This window comes from Heptranchias perlo, chromosome 31, assembly GCF_035084215.1.
Source record: "Heptranchias perlo isolate sHepPer1 chromosome 31, sHepPer1.hap1, whole genome shotgun sequence".
Lineage (NCBI taxonomy): Eukaryota > Metazoa > Chordata > Chondrichthyes > Hexanchiformes > Hexanchidae > Heptranchias > Heptranchias perlo.
The window spans coordinates 28745835-28761267 of NC_090355.1; the positions used below are offsets into that span (position 1 = coordinate 28745835).

Sequence of the window (15433 nt, forward strand, 5' to 3'; positions counted from 1 at the left end):
AATTACGCCCCCCACCCCCACAGTTAACCTGGCTGAGATCCCACCAACTCAGGACAGACTGGGATTCAAACCTTTAAATCATTTGTTTGAAAAAAAACACGTGGTGAAATGATGATCCCATCATTGCATAATTTGCACATGATGTGACGGAAATGGTGTGCAGCTCTTCTGGATTTCTCCCCAGACACACACATGTTTTCCAAATCCTTCTTCAGGGAAGCAGTGCCTTCCCCGTCAATGTCTCAATCGGTACGTGCACTGCTCGTACTGAGCGGAACTGAACCAGACAGACCCACTGAAAGACCCCGGGTTTGACCCCTGTTCTGCCTTGAGCCAGCTAATCTCAGCTATAGTTGGCTTCAGCACTCCTGGATGGGGAATAATCAGCCAGCATTCCTGCTCCCACTCGTCATCCAGTGTACAGACATAGGGTGGGAACAAAGATGTTTTTGTTGGTGATGGACATCACAGTCGAATGGCCTGCTGAGGCTCATTGTTCAGGCTTAAGCGTGAAGAATGGCCTCTTGGTTGAGGCATTGTGTGGGGGGTAGTCAATGTCTGAGGAACTCTATCCCATTGTACATTATTGCCTTCACAAGAGGAAGACTGGGGTAGGGAGAATAAAATACATAACCTCAAACACACATTTACTGGCTTCATTAAACATTCCAAGAGGTTTTATGCTTGACCAGGGGATGTCGAAGTAATGGTTCTACCTCGTATTTTAATTATCTCTTTTGTCCCCATTGCACTATAAAACCAGCTAGATCACTCACTGCTGTCATTATTAGCTTTACTTGGTGTAGGTGAGAGTACAAACGGAGGAACTTAAATCCTAAATAAATACATTCTAAAATGCTGAAAAACTCCCATTCTTGAACAATGGAACTAAATCTCTATTTTTTGAGTAAAACTGGGGCATTTACTGTAGATTTACCCTCTAGATTTGTTGGATTAAAGATCAGAATTAGATCAATGGAGTTTCTGTGTTCAGATTGTATTAGCCAGGCTGAATTATAACCAGGTCATTGTAATATGGCATACAAGAGGATTTTTTTCATACAGATCTGCAGTCTTTCTATGGGCCATTTAATAAGCTGCGAGACCAGTGAAAGATGACAGATATATGAATGCCAGATCATCAACACAGGTTGTCCTAGTCATAAGTATCAGGTTTTCTGAGAGCGCTGTGGTAGCTTGCTCATGTACAGTCTTGTTGTGTCATGGAATTATAGAGTGCAGCATAGGAACAGGAGTAGGCCATTCAGCCCCTTGAGCCTGCTCCACCATTCAATTAGATCATAGCTGATCTGTAACTTCAACTCCATTTACCCACCTCAGGACCATAACCCTTGATATCCTTACCTAACAAAAATCTATCGATTTCAGCCTTGAAAGCTGCAATTATCCCAGCATCCACAAACTTTTGGGGGAGAGAATTCCATATTCCTACTACCCTTTGTGTGAAAAAGTGCTTCCTCATTTCCCTCCTAAATGGCCCGGCTCTAATTTTAAGATTATGTCCCCTCGTTCTTGATTCCCCCTTCAGAGGAAATAGTTTCTCTGTATCTACCCTGTCGAATCCTTTTAACATTTTAAACACCTCAATCAGATCACCCCTCAATCTTCTATACTCAAGGGAACTCAAGCCAAGTTTATGCAACCTGTCCTCATAAATTAACCTTATAAGCCCCGTTACCATTCTGGTGAATCTGCGCTGCAGCTCCTCCAAGGCCAATGTATCCTCCCTGAGGTTCAGTGCCCAAATCTGAACGCAGTACCTCAGATGGGGTCTGAACGAGGCTCTGTGCAACTGACGCATAATTTCCTCCCCTTTGTAATCCAGCCTCCTTGAGATAAAGGCCAACATTCCATTAATCTTTAGCATCTGGCTGGGTCATGCAACGGTAGTGTGTAGACTCGAGCCTGTGAATTTCCCCTTGCAGGCTAAGATCCTGAATTTCAGTTGTGCCTTAATCTGCGTTTGTGTGGGGGAGATGTGGGGATGGAGAAGAAGGAGATGTGGATTCAGAATGAGCATGAGGCAATTCCCATAGGGAAGGAGGGAAGGGTGAGTCTCCCCCAGATCTGCTTTAACGCACCTCCTAATAAGCAGCTCAGGAAAGGCATTAAAAGAAGTCTGGAAATGTGCTACCCACTGGCCAGCGAATGGTAACTTGTATAGCAGAACCAAAGAGGGGGTGGATTCATATTTAAACAGTTGGGGGTTTCACTAATCGTGAAATAAGGTGAATAGCATTGAATTTTTTTCTACATCGGGTTAAACCAGGACATTCATCCAGCTGCTGAATCAACCAGATGTGCTCATCCTGTCTTACTCTGTTTTGTCCTTCAGTGAAAGTTTCTAGGAATGAAGGTCTGAGTGAATTAATTATAGAAAAGGTTTCCAAAGAAGATTCCGGTACATACGTGTGCACAGCAGAGAGTGCTGTAGGGATGATCAAAGCAATTGGATTTGTCTATGTGAAAGGTAAAACTGCCGACCGCTATATTGTCTGTTACATGGGCCAGTGATTACCTTACATTATCTTTTGGGAGCAATAATAACTTTCCGCCAATCTTGGGAGTAAAAGTAACCTTATGCACGGTTTGGGGGTAATGTTGGTTTTCTAGTGGGAATAAAGATAATTGTTCCTGATAAATTGTGCAGGACAATAGTTGGGTTATGTGTGCGGGCAACTTTCTCTGAGTGAAAGACAATGCAATATTGGAGAGGGTTCAGAACAGACCAACAAGGAAGATTCTGATGTGTAGAGTTTCAAGTTAGTTGAAGAAACTCACACACTAACAGTTTTCAATTGGAGGAAAGAAAGTTGAGAGGGGCGAGTGGAACCTTGAATATCCACCACCTGACCTATAATGAAAATTGAGAATCGACACTATACTTCGTCTGACACAGTGAGATCTCAGCTCCAAATTGGTCATTTTAGATCACCTTGTCACTTGTGCAAATAAGGCCTCTATATTTCCATTTAAAAAATGAGATATTCTTGGGGGGAAAAGACTAGCAGCTCGACTTCTGGAATCAAAGTCCTGAATCCCACCGATCTCCAGGGTCAAAGCTAAATATCAGAGCTGCATTGGTGGGATGTTCCAGCAGGTTACGGATGGTGGGATGTTCCAGCAGGTTACGGATGGTGGGATGTTGCAGCAGGTTACGGATGGTGGGATGTTCCAGCAGGTTACGGATGGTGGGATGTTCCAGCAGGTTACGGATGGTAGGATGTTCCAGCAGGTTACAGATGGTGGGATGTTCCAGCAGGTTACGGATGGTAGGATGTTCCAGCAGGTTACGGATGGTGGGATGTTCCAGCAGGTTACGGATGGTGGGATGTTCCAGCAGGTTACGGATGGTGGGATGTTCCAGCAGGTTACGGATGGTGGGATGTTCCAGCAGGTTACGGATGGTGGGATGTTCCAGCAGGTTACGGATGGTGGGATGTTCCAGCAGGTTACAGATGGTGGGATGTTCCAGCAGGTTACAGATGGCTGGATCACGAGGACGTACACTGCTTTATCAAGAGCCAGAATCTGTGAGAAGTTCATTAAAAACGCTCAGTTACATTATAGCCAGTTTATGCAAAACTAAGACCTCAATCTCACAAAAATTATTCAAGAGCGTGGATAATCAACGTTCTCCTGTACCAAGAGGCACAGCTGACGAAGTTGTAACAGACTATTTAACTTAACCTGTGATTGGAAAAGTAGAGGACATGGGTTTAAAATTAACAAGCCTCAATTGAGCTTGGATGGTTTCTCAACAAAAAAGTGGACTAAAGTAATCAATGCTATGCTGATTAACTCCTTTCAAAGGAAGCTGGATGACGTTTAAGAGGTGGATTGGAGTTTATGAAGATAGATATAAATGAACAAATATCCGAGGAATATGGTGGGACCCAGGAAAGGTCATCTGCGGAATGCAACTGGTCAGAGTTGAATAATGTAGACCAGGGATGCCCAGACCTTAGGCCCCTTACTTATGTACCATAGAGTCCTGCAGCTCACATATAATCAATGACCGTGCAAAGCACTGACCACCACTTCAAAATTAAAGATAAAAAATAAAACTGCAAATGCTGGGGATATAAATTAGAAACTGTCTTTGTGTCAATAAATTCAGATAGAAGCACTCCCGCTAAGGTGAGTAACAGATGCGTTTAGAATTTTCCCACCAGTGAGAGTGCGTTGCTGTCAAATTACCTCTCCAAGTGGCCGGGCCTCCAAAATTAAAACAGATGAACCCAATAGAGTAAGGAATAGAAACCGAAATCGAAACAGTTTCACCAGGACACGATGAGCTATTGCGGGCAGTGAGCTGCAGTATAGATAGCCCAGATGTAGTCTGTAATATTCCATTGATATCCCAGAATTGTCCTAGGTTACGAGGAAGAGCCTGCTATGAGCTTTATCTGCCCGGAGGCCTTACCTGAGGTCATTGACCTAACTACAAGTGATCAAATAGGTTTCATGGAGTCCATGATAGTGCAAGTTATACATGTTCTGTAAAACAATGGAGATGAGGGGCCAAATATTTTTTTCTCGCTCCGATTAGTCAATAGTATGACCAGTTCTCTACCTCACTTTCCTCTGGTTGCTAAGCATTTAAAAACATCTTATTCATACTGGAAAGGTTTCCTCTGATTCCTGATCCTAGTGAAATCATAAATCTGTTCTTTTAGAACACTTATATGTTTTCATTGAAAATAACGAAAAGGAAATCTTCCTGCTATTTTTGCGATGTCGCTAACGCAACGCAAGCAGATGATATCTTCCTGCTTACTGGCCACCATCATGGAAAGATTTACTTTGTCTCCTGCCACTGATGTACACCCTCCACTGGTCAATTCACAGTGTAACATGGTGTCAGGAGCAGTGGCGGAGGGGGAAATTTTAACCTAACTCGCCGGGCGGGAAACCCAAGGGATCGGGTGGAAGGCCGGTTTCACCCCCCGTCCAATATTACTCTCCGTTGACTTCATTGGAGAGTTAAATCGGACGGGGTGTAAAACCAGCGTTGCATCCGATCCTGTCAGTTTACCAACAGGCGAGTTAGCTTAAAGTTGCCCCCTCTAGAGTCTCTACCCTACTGTAGCTTGTTGCCCTGTTGTCCCACCTGATAGAGGCTTTGTAGAATTTGCCAACTTTGAAAGGGACCAGGCCAGAAAAAGAAGATGCGTTGATAATCCCTCTGTAAACGCTGATGTTATGCTCCATTTTCAGAGGCACCAGTTCTCCGAGGAGAGGTCAGTGCTTACCAGACGGAGCCCCTGGGAGGGAATGTCGTTTTGAACTGTGACGCCCATGGTGATCCAGCACCATCAATAAACTGGAATAAAAATGGCAGTCCCCTCACCATTAGTAATCGTATTCGCCAAATGAATAATGGTTCCCTGGCGATCTACGGGACGTTGGTAAGTCTCACTTCATCGCATATCAACTCACTCATGGCACAGACTGTATTGGAGCAAGCTTGAAAATTTCTGTTCTCCTCACTCATTCTTTTCTCTCTCCCTTTTCTTCCTATTTTTTCTCCTGTTGTACCGATCCTCACTTCTGGTTGTATTGCTGTCCCGTATTGTTCTCTATCTCTCTCTCTCTCTCTCTCTCTCTCTATCTCGCTGCCCGCAGCTGCAGGCCTCTCCTTTCCTCCCAGTTTTTCAGGCGCGGGGCTTAGCCAGGAGGCAGTGCTGCACCTGGACTCGGTTCAGGCTACGCAAATGTCCTGATAGAGGACAAACAGGGACAGCTGGCTTCTCGCGGGCACAGCGTACAATGGTCAGGTACAATGCGCCTGCTGGGAGTCGGCTGGACACCCAAAAAATAGAGCTCAGCAAGGTTCATACCCATTCTGTTGGTGTGGGTTTTTTCCCCCATTTCACAGTTAAGCTGTTTTTAATGCACAGGGTTGATTTCCATTTCCTTTTCACTGAAACGTCTCCTGACTTCCCGACAGAACGAAGACGCAGGTGATTACAAGTGTGTTGCGGTAAATGAAGCCGGGGTCGTGGAACGGAAAGTCACTCTGATGCTGCAGAGTAAGTACACCCACGGGGGCACATGACCACCCTGTTAGAGGCCCAAATGCCGCTCTTGCGTCGTCTTGTGGCAATTGGTGATTCTTAGGGTCTTTTGACTTCCAGTATCGATCTTAACAACTCATCTCACCGACACACGGAACCAGAAACATTACCTCCTCTGTAATACTGTACGATTCATTGAATTTTACTCCCAAGTACATTATAAACCCGCAGACCCTTGATTGCGGGAGCCTAAATAGCACCATGTTAATGGGTGGATTGGCACTGTGGTTACTATCCTTTGCCAAGTCTGGGACCAGGCTGGGCAGAAGCCCTGGCTGCAGCCTCCCTTTGAATGACGAGCATCACTGAGGTTGCCAGGGGTGACGGAGACCGCTGAGAGTTGAAATCTAGGACAGCCGATCGCAGGTCACACCAACGTCGGATGTCAGGGGAGGAACTTATTCATCAGAAGGAGAATATAGCAGATACTGCAATTCCACAAAAGGAAATGTTTCTTTTCCAGAATTCTCCAGTGAAGATTACCTCCGTGCTCTTTGTGTTGTGCTCTCTATAAATGTGCTTTCTATACGTGTTTTATGATTTTGCTGAAAAGCGCACAGGTCAAATCGTCCCTGTTGGCTTCCAGTTTATATTTTAGACATTTCCCTGACAGCCTGCTCAAAACAAGACTCGTCCAAAAACGAGACATATGGTCACTAGGGTCTGGCTGACTTCCAATAGAAGAGCCTCATTCCCATAATGCACTGTTTTAGTGAGCATACTCTGTGGAAGAGGCCCTTTTCCAAGCTGTAGAAAATAAACTCTTAGGAACAAAGGAATTGCTGGACCCCCAAATATCTTGTTCGCCTTCTACCATCCTGGCATTCGTATGATATAATGATAATGCACTTGTTGACTAATTATAGCAATCTATCTCTATCAATTAGTCTACAGCAGACCCAGAAATGGCACGAGGAAAACCCCCAGTGGTAGAGAGATTTGGGAACCATAGGCTAAAGTCACGTTTTTCCTCCCAAGCCTGCTGCATATGTCATGTCTTGTCATCTGAAATGCTTGGATTTCACATTTCATTGCAAGGATTAATTTGCATTCTGCCATGAAGTGAGGCACGGTAGAGTAGTTCCACTCACGGTGAGCTCCACTTAGTCAGTCCGTCTGATTTTAATTTGTTGAACAAATTGTTTCCCTTTCTGCAGGTGCACCTGTGTTCACTGTGGGACCTTTGGCCACGGTTGTGACTGTAGGGGAGAGAGTCTGGTTGCACTGCCAGGCGGCAGGCGAGCCGTTGCCCACAGTGGAGTGGACCCAAAATGGGCAACCAGTCAGGGAGAACGAGCGAGCGGTAGTGTTACCAAACTCCACTCTACATATCCTCTCCACTGAGAAGGAAGATACAGGAGAGTATGAATGTGTAGCTCGGAATCTCATGGGATCTTCCTTCATAGGAATAACTCTAACCGTGCAAGGTAGGGAGGACACTATTATGACTAGTTTTCTCTGGGGGGAGAGGGATTACTGCACTGGATTCAATGACCTGAAAATGGGCATTTTTCAATGCCTGACCTTTGCTTGCATTGATTTAATGAAATAAAGACCTGCATAAATATCTGGTCTCGATTGAAGGATAAATACAGATAGAGATGATTGTGTATATAAGTGATATACTTATCAGGAAAGATTGAACAGGCTGGGGCTCTTTTCTCTAGAAAAGAGAAGGCTGAGGGGTGACCTGATAGAGATCTTTAAGATCATGAAAGGGTTTGATAGGGTAAACCTAGAGAAGATGTTTCCTCTTTTGGGGATGTCCAAAACTAGAGGTCATAAATATAAGATAGTCGCTAATAAATCCAATAGGGACTTCAGGAGAAACCTCTTTACCCAGAGAGTGGTTAGAATGTGGAACTTGCTACCACAAGGAGTAGTTGAGGCAAATAGCATTGATGCATTTAAGGGGAAGCTAGATAAACACATGAGGGAGAAAGGAATAAAAGGGTATGCTGATAGGGTTACATAGAATTACATAGAATGTACAGCACAGAAACAGGCCATTCAGCCCAACAGGTCTATGTCGGTGTTTATGCTCCATATGAGCCTCCTCCCTCCCTACTTCATCTAACTCTATCAGAGGGGTGGGAGGAGGATTGTGTGGAGCATAAATGCAGGCATAGACCAGTTGGGCCGAATGGCCTGTTTCTATGTTGTAGACTCTGTAACTGTATGTAATCAGTGGAACATCATGGTTCCTGAGCCACAGAGGGAGGGCAAGGAGTGTAAGGTTAGGTGGATATTCTGGGAGCCTTGGTTTCACATCTCATCGCATCTGTAACAACACAGCACTCGCTCAGTACTGCACTAAAGTGTCAGCCTAGACTATGTGCTAAAGTCTTGGAGTGAGCCTAAAAATTCTCAACCTTCTGATTCAGGGGCAAGTGGATGGCAACTAATGCAAGCTGACACTTTGAGTTGTTGAGAGGGAAGATTGGCCAACACCATTTATTTTTCCAATTGACCAGAGAACATTCATTCATCATTTTTGTAAATACCAAAATACAAATTAAAGCTAAAGAAAAAGGCCCAGGACTGTTTCTTGCAACCTCTCAGAGGAGGTTGCTGAATGCTGGTGTATTCTGGTCCCATTGGTGGGCCATCCTGTTGTTCCGACCAGTTACTTTCTCTGTTCCAGTGAACGGTGGGTTCTCCGAATGGTTGGAGTGGGGGCCATGTAGCGTCACCTGCGGACAAGGAATAGAAGAGCGAATCCGTTTGTGCAACAACCCCTTACCGGCCAATGGAGGAAGACCATGTCGTGGCTGGGATGTAGAATCAAGACAATGTGACACAAAGCCTTGTCCAGGTAAGGATCTGAAACTGTGTCACTAGTTCATCATAACCCATTGCTAGTTACATAGAGCCTACAGCAGAGAAACAGGCCATTCGGCCCAACTGGCCTATGCTAGTGTTTATGCTCCACACGCGCCTCCTCCCACCCCCCTTCATCTAACCCTATCAGCATACCCTTCTATTTCTTTATCCCTCATGTGTTTATCTAGCTTCCCCTTAAATGCATCTACACTGTTCGCCTCAACTACTCCTTGTGGTAGCGAGTTCCACATTCTTATCACTCTTTGGGTAAAGAAGTTTCTTTTTGAATTCCCTATTGGATTTATTAGTGACTATCTTATATTTATGACCTCTAGTTTTGGACTCCCCCACAAGTGGAAACATTTTTTCTACATCTATCCTATCAAACCCCTTCATAATCTTAAAGACCTCTATTAGGTCAACCCTCAGCTTTCTCTTTTCTAGAGAAAAGAGTCTCAGCCTGTTCAATCTTTCCTGATAAGTATAACCTCTCAGTTCTATTCATAGGAAACTATGACTGTGACCAGTAGGGTCCAATGTTGCCACGGTGATTTCCTAACACTAATAAATAGCCTATGGCATTGCGCACTGTCAGTAAATGAATATAAATTTCTCTATATACAAGTTGGCGATGGAGTTGGGCGAGAGACTTCAGAAACTCGCTCCACAGCACCAACTACTGGCCAGAGCCTTCAACTGCATCAATGTAGGCGACTGTTTACATACAGGGCTTCCATTCTAAATGTTTACATAGGCAGTTTCAATGTTAAATGTCACCATAAAAGCATGACCAAAAATCATGACAACAGGAAATTTACATGCACGAGATATTTAATAATATCTGGATTTATTTATTTAGTATTTTGCCCTCTCCTCTCCTGAAGATGCTGACCCTTGCTGAGCAACAGTTCCATGGGTATCAGCATCCCTCTGGTACCTAATGGCCCCTTCTTCATGTGTGAGCCTGGACAGGAAATGTCAGCAGGCTGTTCAACTCTTTAGGGCATCCGACCTTATCCTTAATCAAAATCCACACAAACGTACTTTCCAGCGGGGGGGGGGGGTGTAGCTGGATAAACGTTTTTCCCCCTCTAGCCCAGGGGTGCTGATGCCAGCTGCAGCTGACCCGACTGAGATCTCGTTAGCTCAGCGGCGAACCCGGGTTTGAACCGGGGACCTTCCTGGTCTGAAGAGTTCGGGAGTGCAGCTCCCGGCGAGCCGCAGCGTAACTCCTGTGCCATCGACGGTTTGTAATTGAGCTGTCCGTTCTCTGTTAGTTCACGGGCGGTGGTCCGAATGGAGTGAGTGGGGAGACTGTTCACGGAGGTGCGGACAGGGGAACCGGACCCGTGCGCGAAGCTGCAACGACCCGCCAGCGCAGCACGGAGGCCGTCCTTGCGAGGGGAAATCAACCGATGTGAAAAAGTGTGCCTTCATTCCATGTCCAGGTAGAACAAAAAAAACGTTTGTTTCCAACCGATAAGAAGTGTGTTCATTCAAGCCCATTGCCAATGAGAACATTGTACACAAATTCATCAGCCTAAAAAATCAGAACCTCATAGTCAGTCACATTCCAACTCACATCACATCATGATGTTTCATTGTCTTATCATTTTGCTTGCTGAGGTAAATGTATGACGAACTCAATTCATTTTGCTAATCTTCAGACTCCCAACGGGAAGTTCCTTTCGCCTGGGTGAACTGCTATTGTACATTTTCAAATTGTGCTGAAACAAACACTAATAATACAGTAAAAAAAGCTACTCGGGTGTTGCGAGTATCTCTGTCTGAAACACAGCCCAGTGTGTGCATCGCGCTGGAAAGGAGGGAAAATGAATGATTGGATTACTTTCCCCAATCCCTTTAATGATGCACTTCATCAGTTGTAGTTCAATATCGACGCCAAGTCAGAGCGTTTCTTATGAAAGTAGCTTGGATTGTGACTAAGAGTCTGATATTCCACCATTTCAAATACCCACTAACATAGTGAGGCTATAATGGGTGACTATCCCTCTGGGGGTTTTTTTTGCCTTCCTGCCTATGGGGAATCAGCCAACCTCCCCTGCACAGTCAAGGTTGAGATCATGAACTCAGCATGTTAGAAATTGTGTTCGCAATTCTGCGTTCTACTGTTCCATGTGCTATGTTAGCACATAATCCCAGTGTGTGACATCTGGCTCTTTCTCTCTCTCCCTTTTACCTGCTCTGTTTCTCCTCACTGCCGTACTTCTTGGTTGAGCCAAGAGAACGAGATGCTCTGGGCTGGACGGTGAGAAATACAGTGTATTATTCCGCTGCTGAAGTGTAGGTTTGTGTCCCTTTAAGGTTACAAAGTCTAATTGATAATTAAACACTAGATGAGTTCATATGTCGGTTAGTTCAGAGGCTGCAGATATGTGGTTCTGGCATGTTGCTAGTATGTGTAAACTTTTATATTATAGAGACAAGGGAGCATGGAATAAAAAAAGGGCATTTAGCCCATTGCACTCATTCCTTCTATGGACCAATGCACAAAATGTTCTATCATGGACTCCCCTCGACCTATTTAATTTCCTGAGGGAAAATTCTACAGAAATTTTCCTTATCCCAGAAGTAAGCCAGTTGGAACTCCAGAATATCTATCTAACCTAGCCCCACATCCCATATAATGCATCATAGGCCCTCATTGCCCTACATTCACATGGTCCCAATTGCCCAGGAATCATTGCAATCCAATACAGCATTTGATCAACTATCCCTACTTGACTTATAATCCTCTTGCCAGCTATTTATGCATGTTTTTTTCTGAATTTGTTAGTCAAAACAGCATTAACTATTTTAATTCCATGCATTTATTACTTTCTGGGTGTGGGGAGGGAGTCCTTCTAATCTCAGGTCTTGCGTGGAGCTTCTTGATTGTACACTCACAGTATCATAGTATCACAGTGTGGTACAGCACAGAACATAAGAAATAGGAGCAGGAGTCGGCCATTCGGCCCCTCGAGCCTGCTCCACCATTCAATCAGATCATGGCTGATCTTCGACCTCAACTCCACTTTCCCGCCCAATCCCCATATCCCTTGATTCCCTTAGTGTCCAAAAATCTATCGATCTCAATCTCGAATGTACTCAATGACTGAGCATCCGCAGTCCTCTGGGGAAGAGAATTCCAAAGATTCACAACCCTCTGAGTGAAGAAATTTTTCCTCATCTCGGTCCTAAATGGCCGACCCCTTATCTTGAGACTATGACCCCCTAGTTCTAGACTCTCCAGCCAGGGGAAAACAGCCTCTCAGCATTTACCCTGTCAAGCCCTCTAAGAATCTTATATGTTTCAATGAGATCACCTCTCATTCTTCTAAACTCCAGAGAGTATAGGCCCATTATACTCAATCTCTCCTCCTAAGACAACCCCCTCATCCCAGGAATCAATCTAGTGAACCTTCATTGCATCCCCTCTAAGGCTTCCTTAGGTAAGGAGGCCATTTGGCCCATCGTGCCTGTTCTGGCTATTTGACAGAGCTATCCAATTAGTCCCACTCCCACTGTGGCTCTTTCCACACAGCCCTGTACATTTTTTTCCCTTCAAGTATTTACCCAATTCCCTTTTGAAAGTTATTATTGAATCTGCTCCCAATACCCTTTCAGGCAGTGAATTCCAGATTATAACAACTCGCTGCGTAAAAAAAGTCTCCTCATCTTGCCTCTGGTTCTTTTGCCAATCACCTTAAATCTGTGTCCTCTGGTTAGCGACCCTTCTGCCACTGGAAACAGTTTTTCCTTATTGACTCTATCAAACCCCTTCATGGTTCATTTCTTCTTGTTCTGTGCACACAGAATAATTTTAATAACCTGTTTGTACTGACGTTATCCATTTTACTCGACTTTTTTCTTTAAAATCCAGTTCATGTCCCCTCTCAATTATCTTCATGCCAATGAACATAAATTCAGTTCCAAAAGTGGTGAATTCCGAACCTTAAGCCTGTCCATCGTTAGGACGAGACAGACTAGATGCAGGGAGGATGTTCCCGATGGCTGGGGAGTCCAGAACCAGGGGTCACAGTCTCAGGATACGGGGAATGCCATTTAGAACCGAGATGAGGAGAAATGTCTTCACTCAGAGGGTGGTGAACCTGTGGAATTCTCTACCACAGAAGGCAGTGGAGGCCAAGTCATGAGATGTATTCAAGAAGGAGATAGATATATTTCTTAATGCTAAAGGGATCAAGAGATATGGGGAAAAAGTGGGAAGAGTGTACTGAGTTAGTCGATCAGCCATGATCATTTTGAATGGCGGAGCAGGCTCGAAGGGCCGAATGGCCTACTCTTGCTCCTATTTTCTATGTTTCTACTCAGCGGTTCGGCCTGGTGTTTCACAGAATGTGATCGCTGGCTGTGCAACGTTAGCTGTTCAGAGACTGACCTGACCAATGTTTCCTCTCGACAGTGGACGGACAGTGGACAGTTTGGAACAGCTGGTCTCGCTGCTCAGCTTCCTGTGGGGGAGGTGTTCACCAGCGCTCCAGGTCGTGTTTTGACCCCCCGCCTCAGTACGGAGGCCGTCTGTGCGAAGGGAGTGATGTCGACGTTGAATTGTGCAATATCGAGCCGTGCCCAGGTACAAACATGTCAATCAGGAAAGGGGCGGAGCTCCCAGGGGGGTGGGGGACACTCCACTTGAACTATTTATTCCAATCGGGCGAGCCGGTAAATGAAGGACGGGCGGAGGGACAGTGTACCGAGCTCCTGTGTGCCCCACAGAACCGTAAGGATGCAGCTGGTCCCATCGCCTCCCCGCGTGGTGAGTTCCCAATCTCAGCCGTGCTGCCATCAGTCAGGAGGCACTGAGTGGAAACCAGACGCTTCCCACAGGGGAAAGCGAATTGGAGGGAAGAGTCTCTCCCTCGTGCTCTTTCAACACTCCTAGTGGCCGGTTACATTGTAGTATTGTTGGAAGCCTGGGAATGGGCCTCCAATATGTCCTCGTGGCATGGAAATAGCAAAGAAAGTCTTGCATTTATATAGCGCCTTTCACAATCTCAGGACATCCCAAAGTACTTTACAGCCAATGAAGTACTTTTTGAAGTGTAGTCGCTGTTGTAATTTAGGGAAACGTGGCAGCCAATTTGCGCACAGCAAGGTCCCACAAACAGCAATGTGATAATGACCAGATAATCATAAGGGAAAGTACGATGAGGAGAGGGAGAGAAAAATAACAGGGCCAGGAGAGGTGAGAGGGGGCCAGGCAGTGTATTCAGTTGGAACGATTTGGCCCTGAGAATCCAAAAATCTATCGCTCTGAGCCTTGAATATACCCAACGTCTGAGCCTTCTGGGGTAGAGAATTCTAAAGATTCACAACCCTCTGAATGAAGAAATCTCTTCTCATCTTAGTCCTAAATGGCCAATCCCTTATCCTGAGACCATGCCCCCTGGTTCTGGACTCTCCAGTCAGGGGAAACAGCTCCTCAGCATCTACCCTATCAAGACATCGCAGAATCTTATATGTTTCAATGGGATCATCTCTCATTTTTCTAAACTCCAGAGAATATAGGCCCATTCTACTCAACCTCTCCTCATAGGACAACCTTCTCATCCTGTTAATTGTATCCATATAAATTGATTTATATCATTCAGTGTCAATTGTATTCAGGTGGTGCGCATCAATTGGGAACTCTCTTGTATCCATTTATATGAGAGCGGATCTAGGGTGTAGTGCGGGTAATGTGGATCTCTGTGAATAAAGGCTTGGAAGCAACTGAAGACCAGGCTCTAGTGTTCTATCCTTCACCACCTGGCTCTTCAATTCGTAACAATCCCAGGAATTAATCTGGAGAATCTTGGCTGCACTGCCTCTAAGGCAAGTATATCCTTCCTTAGGTAAGGAGACCAAAACTGTACACAGTACTCCAGGTGAGGCCTCACCAAAGCCCTGTACAATTGCAGCAAGACCTCCTTAATCTTGTACTCCAACCCCTTGCAATAAAGGTCAACATACCATTTGCCTTCCTTCTGGCTTGTTGTACCTTGCATGTTAACTTTCTGTGTTTCGTGTATGAGGACACCCAAATCTCTTTGAACACCAACATTCAATAGTTCCTCACCTTTTTAAAAAATATTCTGTTTTTCTTTTTTTTCCTACCAAAGTGAATAACCTGACATTTCATGTTTGCAGTGAAAGGGAACTGGAGCCCCTGGGGGTCTTGGAATCCGTGCAGTCGGACCTGCGGAGGCGGGCAAAGCAAGCGCTACCGATCATGCAGCAACCCCCCTCCTGCCAGTGGTGGCAAGGCTTGCTCAGGGGCGGACGTGCAGATGCAGAGATGTGGCACAGACCTGTGCCCTGGTAAGTTTGAATTGAGCGCCCGCCCGGCAGAACAAGAGGTGGATCAGTCTTATCTCGAGCCGGACAGGGATTCACAAAAAACAAGAGGCTGGTGGACGACGCCTGCCGGGCAACGTGCTGACAGCCCAGAGGTAAAGTCTCAGTCTCCGGCCCTGAGGCTTACAGTCCAGCAAGATCCCAGCTTC

At 45.3% G+C, this 15433-nt stretch overlaps 1 protein-coding gene across 1 annotated transcript in view; it reads left to right on the forward strand.

The window, feature by feature from the left end:
- The window catches only part of LOC137300344 (hemicentin-1-like), a 270914-nt gene that overhangs the window by 225333 nt on the left and 30148 nt on the right, over positions 1-15433 (forward strand). Inside the window, exons 84-91 of the mRNA XM_067969428.1 lie at positions 2357-2491; positions 5242-5432; positions 5975-6056; positions 7259-7528; positions 8746-8916; positions 10202-10372; positions 13351-13521; positions 15078-15248. Of these exons, the coding sequence (XP_067825529.1) occupies positions 2357-2491; positions 5242-5432; positions 5975-6056; positions 7259-7528; positions 8746-8916; positions 10202-10372; positions 13351-13521; positions 15078-15248 (1362 nt within the window). The remainder of the gene's footprint in view (positions 1-2356; positions 2492-5241; positions 5433-5974; positions 6057-7258; positions 7529-8745; positions 8917-10201; positions 10373-13350; positions 13522-15077; positions 15249-15433) is intronic.